General features: G+C 43.5%; 1 protein-coding gene across 1 annotated transcript in view; it reads right to left on the bottom strand.

Moving 5' to 3' along the window:
- Nucleotides 1–20,466, bottom strand: part of DOCK3 (dedicator of cytokinesis 3) — a 460,968-nt gene that overhangs the window by 393,124 nt on the left and 47,378 nt on the right. The window contains 1 exon segment of the mRNA XM_067568165.1: nucleotides 6,716–6,799. Coding sequence (XP_067424266.1) covers nucleotides 6,716–6,799 — 84 coding nt within the window.

The following is a 20,466-nucleotide window of genomic DNA, read 5'->3' as shown; positions in this document are numbered from 1 at the left end:
TTATCATCTAAGCCTGGCCAGAAGGGAACAGCTTTATCTTTCTGATGTAGCCCTTGCTATTATCATTCACGCCTGTGTTACTTCAAGGTTAGTCTACTGTAATGTCCCCTACATTGGCTATGATTCTTTAAATCAGTTTGGAAGACTGAACTGGTACAGGAGGAGGCTGTCCAACTGGTAAGCATCTTACAGAGAGCACAACATCTATGCTTAGGTACCTGCACTAGTTACTAATGAACTTCTGGATAAATTTTAAAGGTCTAGGTTTTAACCTAAAAAGCCCTAATGGCCTAGATTCAGTCTACCTGAGACACCACTTCTCTTCCTACACAGACAGTTGTGAGCAACAGATGTGCTGACACTACATCCTCCTTGACATAACAAATAGGGGACAGCTGACAGGATTCTAGAATTCCCACCCCTCTGTGGTACAAAATAGATTACACTAGTCAACTTTCAAGACATGTTGCAAAAGAACCCATTTGTTTCACCTGGCCTTTGAAGAGAGGTATTGGAATTGGAGTATTAGCTTTTAATTACAAGCCACTGCTTGTTTGAAGTGTTGTTAGTCCCAGGATATTAGAGACAAGGTGGATGAAGTTATATCTTTTATTGGATCAACTTCTGTTAGTGAAAGAGACAAGCTTTCAAGCTACTGGGAAGGTATCAAGTTTCTTCTTCAGGTCTGGGAAAGGTGTCCTTTCCTTTATCTGCCAGGAGTTTTATTTTCTCAAGGCATGTCTACATTATAAAGTTAAGTCAACATCTAACCCCACGCAGTAATTAAGTCGATCGGTCGGGTCCTCACCACGCTCATTGCTTTGGTGGCATGTGTCCTCACTAGCTGCGCTTGCATCCATGCACATAGCAGTGCACTGTGGGTAGCTATCCCACAGTTCTGCTAGCACAGGGGATTTTCAGAAGGGCTTGCAATGACTCATGGGACCACATGATTCTCGCACGGGCGATGGGAGCATAGCTTTGACCTCCCATGATGCAGTTTCCTCCCCTGCCAACCCTGATATCAATGACAAACAAACCAACAGTTTTAAACACCTTTTTTCAAGAGGAAGCCTGGCTTAGCCACACGTATGCCATAGCCTGAGAAGCATGGAGCCCGTTCAGCTGTGCACTCTTGTTGTGAGCATTAAAAACACCTCATGACTTATTCTGCAGTATTTGCAGAGCGGATACAGGACCTGCCATACAGAACATGGTGATGTCAATCAAGCAGCTCTCCTTTAAGCCATAGAATGAAACAATACCTGGTTGCTGCTGGCAGTCGCCCAGCAGCTGAACACAGTGCAGCACCATTTCTGGTGGGATTGCAACATTATGCAGCTATGGGATGATGAGTAGTGGCTGCAGAACTTTCAAATGCAGAAGGCCACTTTCCAGGAACTTTGTGCAGAGCTCTCCCCAGTCCTGAAGCAAAGTGAGACTAGAATGAGGGCTGCTCTGACAGTGGAGAAGCAGGTGGCAATCGCTGTGTGGAAGCTTGAAACACCAGGCTGCTACCAGTCAATGGGGAATCAATTCGGAGTTGGTAATTCCATTGTGGGAGCTGTTGTGATCCAAGTGGACATGGCCATGAACTGACTTCTGCTAAGAAGGGTAGTGACTTTGGGCAACGTGCAGGACATAGTGGATGGTTTTGCTTCTATGGGGTTTTCCTAACTGTGGTGGGGCAATGATGGAAAGCATATCCCTAACTTGACACCAGACCACCTTGCAAAAGAGCACATAAACTGAAAAGGATACTTTTCAATGATGCTGCAAATGCTGGTGAATCACAGGGAGAGTTTCACCAACATCAATGTGGGATGGTCTGGACAGGTACATGACATCTTTAGGAACTCAGGTCTGTTCAGAAAGCTGCAATCAGGAACTTTATTTGCAGATCGCAAAATAACTATTGATAATGTTGACATGCCAATAGTGATCCTGGGAGAAACAGCATACCCCTTGCTCACATTGCTTGTAAAGCCACATACCAGCCAGCTGGACAACAGTAAGGAGTGGTTCAACAACACACTGAGCAAGTACAGAATGGTGGTGGAATGTGCCTTTGGACATTTAAAAGGTCGCTGGTGCAGTTTGCTTACTGGGTTAGAGCTCAGCGAAAGCAACATCCCCATTGTTATTGCTGCCTGTTGTGTACTCCGTAATTTCTGTGAGGCAAAGGGAGAGAAGTTTCTGCAGACTTTTAAAGAGTGGCACAAACTAATCCCATGGGATCCTTCTCAAAACCATTACCAAAGAAAAAACAAAGAAAGTAGGTTCACTGCATAATAACATTCTAAAGTGTACTTAGCATAGCTGACTTCTTGTCTGAAGTTTCTCTTTTCTGTATGACATGTGCTCTTTAAATATTGTGCCCCTTTTTCCTAGCAAGTCTTGTCAATCTCTGATTACAATCAAGGCTGTGTTGAGGCCATATTTGTGAGCCTCTCCTAGTGCTGCAAGAGAGGCTGACTGGAATCATTAAGAACCAGCTTGAGCCCTCGTTACTTAAAGAAGAGTGAAGTTCCAGTCCACCTTGCTTCTGGAATCCCAAGCCTGTACCCTAAACATGGAGTCACAGCAATATGCGCTTCTTTATGAACTCCAACCTGCTTCTCCCACTCAGCGACTGTGTCCTCCTGTTCACAGATATTTTTGGGTGCCAAACCTGAAATGGGGTAGTGCTGACTGAGTAAGGGTCCCCTTGCAAGCCTTAAAGAGACATTACATTGCTACATAAAAACAGATCTAAACTGAGGCATGGGCTGTATAGAATTTTCCATAGGAAAAAAACTCAGAGCTTGCAGATAGTGTAATCAAATTTGCTGTGATATCATTAAAAAAAGTTATTTAAAAGGTTCTCTGTTTCCTATTTTTCGTAAAACCAGGAAGGTTAGCATACAAGCTTAATTAAAAGAAAATCCAAAGTGTATCTCACTAAACACTTCAGTAAAAATTATAAGAGATCATAACATCACTATTAATGTCTTTAAGCCAGACTCTTGAATCTATCAGTTAAGATATCATTAAAATAGTCAGACATCTGAATTCCTTTCTAGTCCATTCATTAAATTACATTTTCAAAATTAGGCATGTGCAGTTGAGTGCAAATCATATATCCATACGTTCACATGACTAGCTAGACAATTAACTAGCTATTATGCATGCATGAAAATACCAGATTTTTTGCATTCTTCTGTTAGCCGTCTGTACATGCTTTATTTTTAAAACCTGCCCCTTTCTGTATGAGTTACCTGGCATGGGTTTTTTTTTTCCTCTTTAGCATTTTTCCTCTGATTGCTCCCACTTCTACACAGAGGATATTTTTATTTTATTTTTGCAAATTTAGTTGCACAGAACAAAGACTACTACAGACAGGTACCATCCTTAACATATGCCATCTCTGGAAAAATCCCAGGGAACAACTTTTTCTTTTAAGTCCATAGAGTTAATGGCCTAATAACCTTATCTGGCACGTTTGTAGTATTCAAGAATCTGGTCTACAAAGATGTGCACTGGAACCATTCACAAAATTATAAATATATACATTATTTTGTCATACCAGAAAACTAAGATTTACCTCAGACATCTGACAAGAATATTTTATTAGTGTTGCAAAGTCAGTTTCCAGAACGGCCAATTTTTGTCATTGATAACTGCTGTGTCCTCTCTCATTTGATTCACATAGATTGTTCCCCCAGGTGAGAAAAAAAAATGTATGCAGCCTTTGTCAACCTGAAATCAGCTTTTGAGTCTACTGACAGAAGGTCATCACTGGGAGAAACTTGCAAGGGCTGGCATAGACCCTGGGCTTCTTTATCTTGAAAGCCCTTCTTAGACAAGCAGTGGCCAAGATCAGGATTGGGTGGCAAGATGTGCTAATTTACCCTATAACCCTCATAAATGGTAGCTTCTTGGTGCCTTTCCTTCTTAATTTTTATATTAATGAGATTATGACAGCTTTAGGAGTAGTGTAATATTTCCCTCCCAAAATTCTGAACCAATTTGTGTTGGTCCTTCTTTATGCAGACAACATCCTTCTGTGGGCCCAAATTCCCCTGGGCTTAGAGCATATTTTAAAGGACATTAACTCTTTCTGCAAGCAAAAGAACCTGCCCATAAACTATCAGAAAACTAAAGCAACTGACTCTGGCCACAGACCAAGGCTGTATAAATGGATGATTGATGGCCATTATATTGAACAGGTCAGGCTTTTCCCCTATTCAAATATCTGTTTTACTCATAATTGCCAAGAAGATAAACATATAGAGAAGATAAAGAAGAAAGTCTGAGGTTCTATGCAAGCAGTGATGCACTCACTCACATTCACGAGAGCATTCCAGCTTAAAGTTTAAGGCTAAAGTCTGTGCCCAAATACTGTAAAATGCAGAAATTTGGGGCTGGAAGAATTGAAGCGAATTACAAAGTGTATAAAATAAACTTTTATGGAGAACGCTCAGCCTTCAAAATTACATCCCAACTGCTTTACTCAGGGCAGAGATCAGGGAATGTACTATTTACACAAAAGCCCAATGCCTTAATATTAATTATTGTCTCTGTATTCAGCATATGAATTGACATATTCCACAGTTATGTCTGAAGGAAAAGCTCAGAAAGATATATACACTGATGCTCCCTTGGCTTTTGCAAGTTCACCGTTTCCTCCACTTTTTGGGCTTTTTGGAATTTGCCTTGGTTAGCACTGTAGGCAAAAGTGAGAAAACCTTAAATAAGCTCAGAGCAGAGGATAACTGTAACTACTAGATGTGGCAGTTGTTGATAAGACAAATGTTTCCTGGCTTTCTAACAAAGAATATCTACAGTTATGAGAAATATTGAAGTATTTTAAACAACAGTATGTTAAGGAGGGTCTTTAGAGGTCTCTGTTTCAAACTACCCAAAAAGCCTATTTGGAGGGAAGAGAGCTATGCTGCTTTTGAGACACCATCATTTTTGGCCACGTGGGTGTGTCCAGGCTGAAAACTTACCACACTATTTATTGTCTGTACTGCCACGCACGAAATAAATGATTATTTCCATTTTTGGCCTAGATACCTTTTACCATATCATCTTCACAATCAGAATACTTGTTTTGCAGTCTACACGTTTCAGTTATACAGGCTAGTGCCTTATTTGCCTGGTTGGCCATAATCATAAGAAAAAAATATGTTAAAGAGGCCACTTTTGACCAAAATGAAATATTATACTTCTAATTTTTTAAATCTTATTTTCATGTGTTTTAGGAGTGACGATTTTAAAGGTATAATTGATTTGGGGGAAGGGTAAATCTTTTGTTTTTAAAATTTTATCTGCTTTTTTGGAATTGTCGATTTAAAATTTGAATTTACTGTAATAATTCACAGTGGTCTGCGGGCTAAGATAAACTATGTTAAACTACTGCTTGAGTAAATTTTAGAATACTGCAATCCATGTTTTTAAAAAAAAATCCTAATTTTTCTTTGGTGTTACGTAACATTCATGAATTACAAGATTGACTATTCATGGATGAAAGATCACAGCTAACAATTACAAAACTCCCTGCCTTCAAAGAAAGTTAGCAGAGTGACAAGTTAGGACCATTCTGGCACATCTCTAGAAAAAGGCATAAATCAACTTTATCATTGAAGAGAGAGCCAGCAGAGAAACAACACTGAAAGGAAGAGGGGAAAGCAACAACAGCAACAGAGATTTTGGTTGTGTATGGGGAAAAGAGCACTCAGGTGGTGAAAAACAGAGAATGGTTGCTGTAGCATCATCTGTGCTGGGGATTGAGGGAGGAAGGTAATAAGTACGTACAGAGACACAACACGACTCTGTGAATCATGGATCTGCAATTCAGATTCATAACCAGGGATCCAGGATTTGGATTAATTTTTAAAGACATTTTTGGATTAAGGATCTATGATTCTGTCTCAGAGGCTTTAATGAAACATGTGCTATCTCTCATGTTTTATGCTATCAAAAATATGCCTCAATGGTATTACAAACAAATAATTTACAGTCACTTGCTTTTTCTGTACAGTAGAAGACACATCCTTTATACTTGTGGTTGGTAGCACTGACTTCAGTTGGATTATTAACATGAGTAAGGCAGCAGGATTGGATCCTCTATGTATATATTCAGAGACAGAGAACAGCTGCTGTTGCTGCAATGTACTTGAAATGGCGTTTAGTTTTAAGTGTAAAAAGAAGGTAAAGAAGTGTAAAACACTCTTACATGAATCAATCACTTCAACAAACTATTCTTTTTCAGTCTTGGTCCCAACCCAGTTACTAGTACATTTCATTAAAAATATTTTCAAACATTTATTGAAAATAAATAATATTGGTAAGCTCAATTTAATAGCCAGGGGACAAAAAACCTACAAAATATGATTGAAATCTAGATATCTGTTCAAAAGCAGCATAATGAAAATTCACTGCTAGATACAATGACCATAAAACAATTAGGTCAGGGTTCAAACATTTTCTGGACAGATGGTTTACTTAAACATACTGACCTCCTATCAGACTGGATTATTGCCAGTAATGCTCTAGTCTTTCCTAGGGAAAGTGGGTCAAATGAGGTTTTATCAGAGTATTTTGATGATGTGACGCATCATGGTACCAAAATGATTTATTAAAATCAACTGTAAAAAATTTTTTATATATTTTCAGTGAAAATAAGATTTATCTTTGGGAACACATCCACACTTCAATCAATCATACTAACCTTCACATTTTTCCAGGATCTGGACAGTTTCTCCTAGTTCCAAAACTAAGCCTTGTGGTATAGATCCTCGAAAGCTGCATATCACTAGAAAAAAAACAAAAGATAGGTAAAGGTTATATATTGTCTTGTTTTATTCTTAAAACAAAGGAGACCCTCACATATGAGCTTAATTACATACAAATAGCTGTTACACATCTGCTCAAAAATCTTCCCCATTTTGCCAATTTCTTCCTCTTGCACATCCTTCTCCCTCTTATCACAACCATAAACTCACTATGTTTAAAAATGATCCATACTTTTAAAAATCTCTAGATTGAGGAAGACCTTTAATAATTTTTAATCACTGATCATAGATGAACTCATGCTGTATGCCAACATTCACTTCATTTTGCAACCCCAGTTTGCTACACAATTTATCAAGTGGAAGAAACAGCACTGATTTAACTTGGATCAAGAATCTCATTGTTGAGCATTAATGTACACAAAAAGGGAGGTAGATTAGAGAGATTACTTTTCTCAACATTTCTATTCATCTTCAAGCAGAGTCTTGGTGCTAATTTACTGTAGGAAAGCTGTTATTTTTAGATATTTATGATTATGACTATTAGAATATGTGTTTTTGTTTTAAAATATTGAATGGGTTATAGGGCTTTAGAAATGACAGCCTTAAATGTCTTTTCTTCTAGTTTTTTTATTGGTTAATTACTGTAGAACTGAATTAAGAAAATCACTTTATGAAATGTCTATCTTAAAAATGAATGAGGGAAAATATAAATATCACCATGCAAAACCTCAAATCCAACAAGAATGGAATTTGTTAGAAATGCATAACAAAGTCTTCCTTAACCATGATACATGTTTAAATGCAGTAGTGGATGGCTACTGATTTATTTTATTTTTTTACATTAATAGGTCATGTCACTAGTCACTAGAATTACATATAAATATGATAAATTCTTTTGAAAACCTTTGTTATATCTATAAGTACTCTAATAAGTCATTATGGACTCATCAGAGATTTGTTTATTAAAAAAATGGAACAAACAGAAAATCCACTCTCCTGGAGAACTAACTTTAAGATGATTTATATATACTGAGAATACACATACATATTGTATATACATTTTACACAATTTTTACCCACACCCACCAGAACATGGATGTTTACAATGGAAAACCAAGAGTTGAAATAATGACCTTCTGTGGGCAATAATACACTAGGATAAAGCTTCAGATTTTTGCCCACAGGTAATTTTAAGATGAAATATCTTTCTGCTTAAAATTAAACTCAAGATTATGGGCCTAATTCTCCTATTCAACTGAACTACTTTTCATCTCTCTTCTTCTTACAGGCATTTTCATATGACAAAGAGCCACTGTAGCGAGGCCTGCATATAAAAGCCCACATATGCGGAGGGCAGAACTTTCTCAGGGGCTAGTCTGACACTCTGAAACAAAACTCCCATGAGAGCTATGGACCATCACAAACTTCACCATTTTCTGCTCCAACTGCAAATCACATTTCTTCAGCCTTTTTTAACAAACATGTAACATGATGTATATTTTTTTAAAACTAAAACCAAAACCCTAGCAAAACAAAAATTTCACTGCACACACAATTTTCCCCCAGTGGAGAGGATGAGAGAGGAACAAACTATGTGACCATGTTAGTCACATCTCTCAATGCAGTAATGGAAGCTGCCGAGATTCTAAAGTGATGATGGAAGTATAAGAACCTACACAAAATAGAATTTGTGCCTCTTCCCGTTTCCTCAAGATCTCTATGCAGGGTGACTAGTCAAGGAAAAAGGATCCTGGCTAGATTTCCCCACCAAATCCCAGCCATCAAAACAGCTCCTTGAATCTAGTGGCAACCACTGTACGCTACAGCAGGCTCCAGATTCTTCTAATTTACTTCAGACAGGACAAGCATCCAGACAGCTCCAGGATCCGGAGGAATGCCAGGGTGACTTAAAGCCTAGCTGGGGCAATAATGCAAAAATATTTTAAGTCACATAAAAGTATTCTCAATCCATTCGATTCACTTTCAGTCACAGGGGAATTATTATATATAATTATAAATACGGCCTGTTACTGAGGATAACCACTAAAATAACAATAACCAAAGTAGAGTAAAGTTATTGAGACTAGTTACAACATTCTGAAGTTACGGGCACCAATCAATACTCTACAGCAGTGGTTCGCAAACTGATTTGATTGCATCCCCCTTCTTCGTGTCTAAAGTAGTTTATGCCCCCACCCCTTGGGTGCCCAGTCAGCAATCACCACTCTTCAGCCTCCCAGCTCTACAGGCAGAGCAGAGAGTGGTGGCTGCTGGCCAGGTGCCCAGCTCTTAAGGCAGCACCATCACCAGTAGCAGCGGAGAAGTAAGTACCAGACCATGTCACCCTACCATCCCTACTTCTCCAGTACCGCTGGCAGCAGCACTGCCTTCAGAGCTGGGTGCTCAGCCAGCAGCCACCGCTCTCCCACTCTCCAGCTCTTAATGTGTGCAATAAAGTTGTTTGTTTTGTTTTTCCCCTAAAGCTTCTCTCACTCCCCCGGAATATATACCATGTCTCCCTTTCCCCAGTTTCAGAACCTCTGCTCTACAGTCTAGCTAACTTCTGTCCTTTCCCTCCATCTTACAAACCTATATCTCTGAAAAGCTCAAATATTTGTGTGGCTTTTACTTTTTATCCTCTTTGTTGTATGAAAAACTAGATCTACTTCAATTCATGCTTAAGCGGTTTCTTTTAACCTTTATTATGTACATTTTAAGACAATGCTATTATCAACTGTGAATTACATATACATGCAAAAACAGATATGGCAAGAAAAATAATTGATCATGTTACCTCACTTGGCGACACGGCTACTCTTTCAAATCTCTGGTGTCTATGTTTGCTCCTGTGTCTTCTCCACTCTCTTATTGTCAATTACCTATCTTTCATATCATTTTGAAACTGTGCATATTCAGCTTACCCAGTAACTTCATCTATGAGCCTATGTATTCTAAATTGCTAATTAAACTATTTTCATGCATAAATCACAACAACTAATCTAAACTAACCGACACAGCTACAACTACACTACACATAATCTAGACTAATACATTTTTGTTTATCCTGCTAAAACTTACTTTCATCATCTACTTCTGTCAGTCCACTGCTTCCATTCAGTTGTTTTTATCTTAGTGGTCCATTTTTGTGGCCTTAGTTTTTTACTTGTTAGCTTGTCTTGTTTGGGTTGGTGGGTAACCTGTAGCTAACAATTCCCTCTTGATACTCTGCTTCACCTGCTATTTGCATAGGCCAAAGATTTTACAGATAAGACACGCAAGGCAGTTTCATGGTTTACACAACCATGTGTTTTAACTAAGTATTCAAATGCTGGATTAGCAGAAACACATACAAAAAGCAAAAACTCCTTTTTTTCTTAAAATACTATATATAATCATTTTTCTAACATTATTTAGTATACATATTTGACAAAGAATTCATTAGTTTTATAACACCTTTTGTCAAAACAAAAAAGATGAACATCTAACTTGCATTCACTGCATAAGTCAATATGCCTTTGAAAATGCAAGTCAAATTCATACTAGTCTAAACTGTGCAATATCACTGGTCAGAGAATTTGCATCCATTACATTGGCCCATTAAGTTCAAGTGCATGCAGTGATCTCTAGATCAACCTGTATCTGTATAGTATTCTTATTTTTTCATACTGCCTCCCCACCCACCCTATTCTTTAAGCTTTACCTAACTCATACCTCATCATTTTCTTTCTAACCATATTCTTACTCTCATGTCCATGCTTTCTTCCATGTTGTTCCATATTTTTGGAACTCCCTCCTGCCTCTGATGTGCACAGTGATTGTTCTCTCTTTTTTCAAACCACCATGAAAAAGCATGGATGAGATTCTGTGCTGCATCTCTTAGAGGTGCAGCACAAAACTTGCAGCCAGGGTGGCTAAACTGGCTTTGAAACACCGTTGCGCCCAACCAATCCTGGACTGCTCAGGGACCCAAAGAGATCCCCAGAATAATTCTGACAGCACTGAGTGCCTAACTTTTAGCAGTCTACCAGATATGCCCTATGGGCCACAGCATTACTCAAAATATTTAAAGTACTGCAGTCCCACCTCTGACATGCTCCTCCTGTCCCTATCCCCACACCCAACTTGGCCCCTACACTCAGGTTTGCATGAGAGTCCAAATACAGTAGATTACAGCTGTTTTCCTACTCCAGAGGAATCCTTCTCCAGATGATAGTGGGCCTATCAAGCCCCTTCATGCTGCTCCAGCATTTTTACCCAGCCTAGGAGTGCCCAAACAGAGGTAAGGGTTTCATTCCTTTTGTCTTCCTTAAAGTCTGTAAGAGTTAACTCAAAAGGTAGTGTCAGACATATCATTTTAACAAAAACCCTCTATAATAAATGCATCTACATTTTATATAAAATTCTTGGGGCTGGGACTCTGTCTTGTAGAGCAGTGGTTCTCAACCAGGGGTACATGTACCCCTGGGGGTACTCTGAAATCTTTCAGGGGGTATATCAACTCATCTAGATCAGTGTTTCTCAACCTGGGGGTTGCAGCCCCAAATGGGGTCATAGGATGAATTTATGGGGGTCACAAGGTGTGATATAGCAAGGGCAGAGGACAGTAGGAGAGTACACTATTTGCAAACCAGGAAGTGCCAAAGGCCCCTCCCCCAGCCCAAGGGGAGGAGCCACTGAGCCTGGAACGCAACTGATTACTTGGGACAACTAATGAAAAAACGGGAACGGACGTGAGGGTCACAGGTTTAAATGAAGGGAGCCAGAAGGGGACACCGAGCAGAGAACCCTGGACAGCACCCACTGCTCCCGGAAGGTGTCAAGGGAGCCAGCGGACGCTGCCCAGAGGAACTCTGCCTGGATGCGTGAATACACAAGGGAACGGAAGTAGGCCCCACAGTCGCAGAGCACCCCCCCGGCCAACCTCCTCTCCCTGGTCTTGTAGATGGCCAATTTGGCCAGGGCTAGGAGGAAGTTGACGAGGAGGTCCCGCGACTTCATGGGGCCACAGATGGGGTGTGCATAAATGAACACGTGCGGGGAGAAGTGCAGCCAGAACCTCGGCAGGAGGTTCTGGAGGAGCCGGAAGAGGGGCTGCAACCTGGCGCACTCAAGATAGACGTGCGCCAGGGTCTCCCTCACGCCGTAGTAGGGGCAGGTATCAGGGTGAGGGGTGAACCGCGCCAAGTACACGCTCGTGCTCATGGCTCCATGAAGGAGCCTAAATCTTAAAGCTGTTTTCAAAGATCTTTATCCCCATTTTATAGATAGGGAAACTGAAGCACAGAGACTAGCCCAAGGTCACCCAGCAGGCTAGTAGCTGAGCTGGGTATAGAACCCAGGTCTCCTGAGTTCTAGTCCAGTGCAGTGGACATGAGGCCACGTTACCTCCCAGTAGGAGAGTACACCTATTTGCAAACTAGGGTGGGTGGGCGGGCGTGAGCCCGCCCACCGCTCAAAGCCCCTCCCCCAGCCCAAGGGGAGGAGCCACCGGACCTAGAGAGCAACTAATTTCATGGGACAACAAATGTAAAAACAGGAAAGGGCATGAGGGTCACAGGTATAAACGAAGGGAACCGGAAGGGGACACCGAGCAGAGAACCCCAGACAGCGCCCACCGCTCCCGGAAGGTGTCCGTGGAGCCGGTGGACGCTGCCCAGAAGAACTCTGCCCGGAGACGTGAACGGAGAAGGGAACGGAAATAGACCCCACAATCGCAGGACGCTTCCCCAGCCAACCTCCCCTCCCTGGTACTGAAGATGGCCAATTTGGCCAGGGCCAGGAGGAGGTTGACGAGGAGGTCCCGCGACTTTGTGGGGCCACGGATGGGGTGTGCGTAAATAAACAAGTGTGGGGAAAAGTGCAGCCAGAACCTCAACAGGAGGTTCTGGAGGAGCCGGAAAAGGGGCTGCAGCCTGGCGCACTCCAGGTACGTGTGCGCCAGGGTCTCCCTCATGCCGCAAAAGGGGCAGGTGTCGGGTCGGGGGGTGAACCGCGCCAAGAACACGCCCGTGCTCACGGCTCCGTGCAGGAGTCTAAATCTTAAAGCTGTTTTCAAAGATCATTATCCCCATTTTATAGATAGGGAAACTGAAGCACAGAGACTTGCCCAAGGTCACCCAGCAGGCTAGTAACTGAGCTGGGTATAGAACCCAGGTCTCCTGAGTTCTAGTCCAGTGCAGTGGACATGAGGCCACGTTGCCTCCCAGTAGGAGAGTACATGACGGGAGGTATGTAAGCCTCAGAATGATCAGGGCTTTATTCCCTGCAGACCGGTAGAGGGCAATTAGGAGCAGCTCAGGCCAATTAAGGCCCAGCCAGGTGCCTGATAAAAGCCCACTGCTCCAGAGAAACAGTGCACAAGCTGGAGGAAGTAGGTGTGCTGTGCTACGCTACGAGGAGCAGACAGGAGTATAGTAGAAGTGTGGAAGAGCAGAGGAGTCGCAAGAGAGGTACTGAGCCCAGGAGAGGGAGGAACCTGCCCCTGGCCAGACTGAAACACTCCCCCAGGCACAGGGGTCTGGGTCAGGAAGCTCAGTTTGGGGCAAGAAGGAAACAGGGCCTGAGAGGCCAGAAGGACTGAGGGGGGAAAAGTAGCCCAGGGGAAAAAGACTGCAGCTGCGAATACAGTGTCAGCAGCTCACAGCTACTACTCATAGGGCCCCTGGGCTGGAACCCGGAGGAGTGGGTGGGCCCGGGTCCCTACTCCCTCCCCAGGGGAGACGGGGTGACGGGTGACTCCCTGGCCCACTACGAGAAGTGAAGCGCGAGACCCACTTGAGGGAAGCTGGCTATCTGCCACACGTGGTGTCAGGAGTGGGATTTTTAACGCACAGTGGGTTTAAACCAGGGTGGTTCCACCCCACTACCAAGATGGAGGATGTGGTGAAAGCCCTGGTACAAGCCACAGCTGCCCATTAGGAAGCTACCTGGGTCCAGGTGGCGGCCCAGCGGGAGGCTGTACAATTACAGCAGGAGACCAACCACCTGCTGATGAGCCAGGCTGTCCAGGACCGGGCCCTACTCCAGGAGGTAGTAGGCCAGTTGAAAGTCCTGGTGGAGCGAGGTGGCAGCCAAGATGGGGTGCGGGCCATATGGGCCAGCAACTACCTGCAGAAAATGATGTGGGAGGATGATGTAGAGGCATATCTTCTGGTCTTTGAGAGAACAGCCCTGCGGGAGGCCTGGTCCCAAGATCAGTGGGCCAGTGTCCTTGCCCCTTTCCTAGGGGGAGAGGCCCAGAAGGCCTATTATGACATGGCGGCGGAAGCTGCTGCGGACTACTCCCAGCTGAAGGCTGAAATCCTGGCCCTATCTGGGGTGACGGTAGCGATGCGAGCCAAGAGGTTCCATAAATGGCAGTACCAGGAGGACAAAGCACCCCAGTCCCCGCTGTTCGATCTAATCCACCTGACTTGGCAGTGGCTGTGTCCTGAGGCCCTTAGCACTGAGAAGATGGTGGAGTTCCTAGTGATAGACCGATACATGAGGTTACCATCAGGCCTCTGAGCCTGGGTGGGTCAGAATGACCCCTCTACCTATGACGAACTGGTCACCCTGGTCGAGAGAAAGTTGGCGGCCCGTGAATTATCCTTGACTCCCCGGGAAAATACATGGCGGGTCCAGAGGCTGGGCCCCAACCCCAGTTCCGGGACTATCAGGAGACCCAAGAGGATGGGACCCAAGCGCTGGGTCATTGAGGAATGGCCCGAGGACCGAAGGGGACCAGGGAACACAGGGGGCGAGAACGGGGATGGCCGACCAAACAGCCCAGGACAGGGTGGGGCAACTAACCAATCATATCGGTGTTATGGATGCGGGGAACTGGACCACGTAGCAGCCCGGTGCCCCAATGGGGATGAACCCATGCAGTGCAATCTGGGAGGTCACGGGGGGTGCAGCAGTCTCATCGGCCTGGTAGGGGTGGTAGAGGCCCCCCATGGGTATACCATGCCGGTAAAGATGAATGGCATCAAAACCACGGCCCTGGTAGATTCTGGGAGTGCAGTCACGCTGGTCTCTGGGAAGTTGGTGGGGCGAGACCAACTGACCCAGGCCAAGCACACGGGGATAACCTGCATGCACGGGACTGTGGATTTCTACCCTTCGGCCCCAGTGAAGATTGAGATCCAAAGGAATATTAACCGGGTGACAGCAAGGGTGGTCCCTAAGCTCCCCTACCCAATCTTGATTGGGAGTGATTTTCTGGGGTTCGAGAACCTACTCCCCCCTATAGAGCCCGGGTCAATCACCTACAACCTCAGCAATTTCCAAAATCCAAAGGTTTGAATTTTTTTAACTGAATTTTTCATTGAAAATACCAGAAAAACAATGGTACTACAATACAGTAAGGAAAACAATAATAATCTCAATTAAAAGAATAATAATTCTAGATACAGCTTACTAAATAAACTATAGGTTCATACTCACAATACTGACCCTAATCCTTGGCTGCTGTTCAGTCTCCCCTATGGGGGCAACCAGAATTACCATGACATAGTGAAATCTTCAGATGACAAAGTGGACATAACGAGCTCAACACAACCCACTACACTTAATTCCACTTAGGGAGAATATTGATGGTAGGGAGGAAAAGGGAAAGAGGATGCCAGAGCGGGGCAGGAGTCCATAGCACTCTGATCCTGAGCTGGCAAAGAAGTCCCAATGGGACTACTCCAGTTGGCACAATTTAGCGCATCCCTTAGTCTGCTCTAAATTACATCAAGGGCCCTCTAGTCCCTAATAGTTCCAGGACATAAAAGCAGAAAGATAACTTAGGCTTGGTCTACACTACAGCATTAGGTCAACATAAGGCATCTTATGTAGACCTAATCATGTCAGCATACACACAACTGCCTTGCCACTGATGTAAGTGTCCTACTATACTGATATAAGATGCATAGGGCTTATGTTGGTGCAGTCAGGGCAATGGAGTGTCCATGTGGACACTGCAGGTTACTTACATCAGCTATTAGCTGTCATTCTTGTCAATTACATGGCTCCATACTAGAGCTGCGAAACTGTCAAAGCTGGTTGGGTGGGGAGCTACAACTAGAGCCCAACTGCCTTCAGGCTCCCCACTCTCCTCCAGGCTGCTGCCCAGGCTTCCTGCCGGTAGCCCAGGTGATACCCCGATGCTCCTGGCTCCTCAGGCTCCCCACTCCCAGCTGGGCTGTCCCCCTTATACTTATTATACTACTTATATACTACTTATAATCTTTTAAAACATTTCAATAAAAAAGTATGCTGAATCTATGAACCTCCATAAAAAAAACTGAACTAAAAGCTGCTTTTCTATAACAAAAGAATCAGGGAGAACATCTAACTTTTGAGGTCAAGCTTTATAAATATGGCACAACAGATCAGCCTAAATAACTTAGGAGACTGTCTCATTTTCAAGAGACATAAGTGAGTAGGAACTTAAGCTCCAATCACTTTCACTTAGTCATATTAGAAAATTTTCCCAGGCTGATTATTTCTGATCAGTTTAATTCAGCCCTCAGTTAATCTCTCTCTTTAATATATCATTTAATTGTAAATGTGAAACATCTTTTGATAAGAGAAGTTATGTGTATGCAAAAACATTTAAGGTTTTGTTTAATAAAAATTTATATGCTGTTGTATGTTTAATTAAACTTCCAATTACTATCCCAAAGTAGCTTGACACAAATCATGAGCAAAAAGTTTATTATCTAGTAAATAAGCAATATATCATTCAAGATTTTCTAACATACTAAAATTGTACAAGGATCTCAGATCTGAAAATATTTAAGCTATATAATTGCCTGAAGAAAGGTATGCATTTATAGTGTATCCTCCTAGATAGCAAAAAGATGTACCTAATCTAATGTAAAGGCTCTATTTAGTTAGAAATTAACATATTTTAATGGGTATATCAAACAATGAGACCACACCTTTCTTTAGAAAATAACTGAAGTACAAATGGAAAATTAAAATCGAGGCTTTCCACTTGGTGATTTAAATCAATCTATCCTGAATAAAATCTCCTGACTTCGAGTCCAGTGCTCCATCCTTTAGGCCATATTAACTAATGATCGATGTCCCAGAGATCACGGTTGAGTGGAGAACCATGGTGTGGCCAGATCTTATCAAGAGACTGTTAATAAGCAAGAAGTACTTCTTTATTGAGACAAAAGTGTCAATTTTCTTGATGTAGACTGTTTAACAAAAGTCCAGAATGGGTTAAATTTATCCCAGTTTTCCCTATGTATATATATATATATATATATACACACACATACACTTTACTAATTATACTTTTCTGAGCAGTATCATGTGCCGTATCTAGAACAGTGACAACATATGTGAAGTCCAGTGTTAAAAATAAATTACGTAACTAATAACCATGAAACACAAACTTTGAGATTATCTTTTGGATTTACCTGATAAAATCAAATAATTGCTTACAACAGTCTAGAATATCTATTTATACAATTTCTGCAATTCATTTTTAATCCAGAGAGACTAAATTATGAGCTATTTTAAAATGATGATTACAAAAGATATTTTATAATGTTTGTATTTGGGACAGTTTGCTTACAGTAGAGTTCAACTGAAAGTATGGGTCAGAGAAATGTAAAGCCTGCTAGCAATATGGCAGCACCCAGTGTACAAATTAGTTGTCCTACTGTTTGTCAGTGAACAGTCAAGCAGAATCAAATTCTCAATCTACAAACCAATCTACAAGCGAGATTAAGGTTTCACTCTGCTCTGTATGGCATATGCTCGTAAAGTGATATGGGCACATGATATAATTTTTGCACAAAAGCATATTTTCTAATAGAAATGACCATCCAAATTGTACATAGAAAAGACGGTTACTTACCTTTGTAACTGTTGTTCTTCGAGGTGTTTTGCTCATGTCCATTCTACTCTGGGTGTGTGCGCGCCCACATGCATGGTACTCGGAATTTTTTTCCCCTTAGTAGTATCCGTAGGATCAGCTCTGGCGCCTTCTGGAGCCCCACACTTATGCTGCGATATATAAGGCGCCCTGCGCCCACCCCCCTCAGTTCCTTCTTGATGTCAACTCTGATAGCAGTCGAGTCATGGAATGGACATGAGCTACACCACCACATCTCGAAGAACAACAGTTACCAAGGCAAGTAACCATCTTTTCTTCAAGTGTTTGTTCATGTTGATTCCATTCTAGGTGACTTACCAGCAGTACACTTGGAGGCAGACTCGGAGTTCACAGATGTCCCCGTTTGTAGTACTGCCCTCCCGAAGCTGGCATCATCCCAAGCCTGCAGGACGATGGCATAATGGGATGTAAAAGTATAAACCGAGGCCCAGGGAGCAGCTCTACAAATGGCCTGTACCGTAACCTGTGCCAGGAAAGCTACTGACAAGGCTTGAGCCCTGGTGGAATGGGCTGTGACTATCTCCGGCGGGGGTAAGTTTGCCTGCTCATAGCAGAGCCTGATGCAGGAAGAAATCCATGAGGAAATCCTCTGAGAGGAGACAAGTAGTCCCTCATCCTTCCTGCCAGCGCAACAAAGAGTTGTGTGGGTTTACAAAAGGGCTTGGTCCTTTCAATGTAGAAGGCTAGTGCCCATCTAACATCTAGGGTATGCCATCTATGCGCCTCACTGGAATTATGCAGTTTAGGATAGAACACCGGCAGGAATATGTCCTGGTTGTTATGAAACTGGAAAACTATTTTGGGCAGGAAAGCCGGATGAAGCCGCAGCTGTACCTTATCCTTCTAGAAAAATGCGTGTGCCTGTCCCAAGGTGAGCACTCTTATCTCAGAGACCCTACGTGCTAACGTAATAGCCACCAATAAGGTCACTTTCTAGGAGAGAAGCGATAAGGAGCAAGTCACTAGAGGCTCAAAGGGGGGCCCCATTAGCTTTGATAAAACTAAGTTCAGGTCCCAGTCCTTTCCAGTCCTTTGAGGAATCTGGCCATCGTATAGTGGGAAAACACCAACTTCCCTTGGATTGGCGGGTGAAACGTTGAAATGGCCGTGAGGTGAGCTCTTATTGATGAGATCTCTAGGCCTTCTCCCTTGAGGTACAGTAAGTAGCCTAGAATAGATTGTATCGAGCCCTGCAGGGGCAGGATATTGCAATTCACTGCCCAGCAGGAAAATCTCTTCCATTTAGCTAAATAGAATGTCCTATTTAGGTAGAGGGTTTCCTGCTGCCCATTAGAACCTGCTGGACCTGAGATGCGCATGCCCTCTCATCTGTATTTAACCATTCAGCCTCCATGTTGTCAGGTTCTGCGACAACAGATCTGGCCAACGGGGCAGTTCCAGCGGTGGAGCAGTTGAGAGTTCCAGCAACATGCTGAACCAATGTTGTCTCGGCCAAGCGGGAGCTATTAAGATCATGTCTGTTTTGTCATTCTTGATTTTCAGCAGGACTGAATTAGAGGTGTTGGTGGAAGGGCGTACAGGAGCGTCCTCATCCATGAGAGGCCTCAGACAGAGACCCTTTGTCAGCCCCATGAACTGGGCAGAACAAGTCGCATTTCTTGTTCACCTTGGAGACAAAGATCCACTTGGGGAGCTCCCCACCTCTGGAAGATCATATTGGTGAGGTAAGAAGGATCTGCTGAGCCGATCTGCCATGACATCCTTGGCTATGGACAGGTGTGACGCCATAAAGTGGCGAGGTCCCACAGAAGCATAGCCTTCTGACAAAGGTTTGATGAGTGTGCCCTTCCCGGCCTGTTGATATAAAACATTGCAGCGGTGTTGTCTGTGAGAAGCTGGACCACCCACCCTTCAATACAAGGGAGGAATACTTGGCCGGCTAGGCATATCGCCTTCAGCTCCTTGACATTTATATGTAAATTACAGTCTGCCGGACATCAGGTCCCCTGTGTGCTGAGGGTGCCATTGATGAGAGCACCGCATCGGATGTCCGAGGCATCAGACACTAGGTAACCGAGGCAGTGAGACCTTTCAAGGGCACACCCTGCATCAGTGATTGAGGGTTTGCCCACCAGCTCTGGGAAGCCAATACGTGCAGGGCTACCGTAACTACTCAGTCCAAGTTGTGCCTGCTCAGGGAGTACACAGAGACTAGCCATGACTGCAATGTTCTGAGCTTTAGGCGGGTGTGCCACACCATGTATGAGCACACTGCCATGTGACCTAGCATTTGCAGGCAAATGCAGGCTCCTGCGAGGGGAATGGTACGAATGCTGTTGATGAGGAAGGACATGGTTTGGAAAGGAGACTCTAGTAGGAAGGCTCTCGCTTGGCTGGAGTAAAGAACCGCTCCTATGAACTGCATCTGCTGAACCAGTATCCAACTCAATAACTGCTTTTCATGCTGCGGACAGGCTCTTAGTACGAAGGTGCTCGCAGACGACTGAGCATATGGCATCACAACCTGAGGGAACCCCCACAGGTTCCAATATTGCCAGGGACCTGGTCATTGTCCTTGTGGCCATCCTCCCATCTGCGGCAGCATTGAAAACCCAGTAGGTAGCTTGGGGGCTTCTCCCTTTGGGGGATGATCACTTCCTCTCCCGAGTCTGAGGAGCTAAAAGCGGGTGACCATGGGGGTGCCAATGCCATGTGCTTCTCCTTGCCACTTCTTAAGTATCCAGGCTCCGGTGACAGGGAGCAGTGCCGAGAACCCAAGTGCTGTTCATGCCTTGACTGCATCTTGTCCTTGGGCTTCTTAAAGGGACTTTCATGGTGCCCAGA

The sequence above is a fragment of the Emydura macquarii genome, unplaced genomic scaffold (genome assembly GCF_026122565.2).
Source record: "Emydura macquarii macquarii isolate MOO-44397 ecotype Brisbane River unplaced genomic scaffold, CSIRO-AGI_Emac_v2 contig_2846, whole genome shotgun sequence".
In the NCBI taxonomy this organism is placed as follows: domain Eukaryota; kingdom Metazoa; phylum Chordata; order Testudines; family Chelidae; genus Emydura; species Emydura macquarii.
This window is presented reverse-complemented; position numbering and strand designations above follow the sequence as displayed.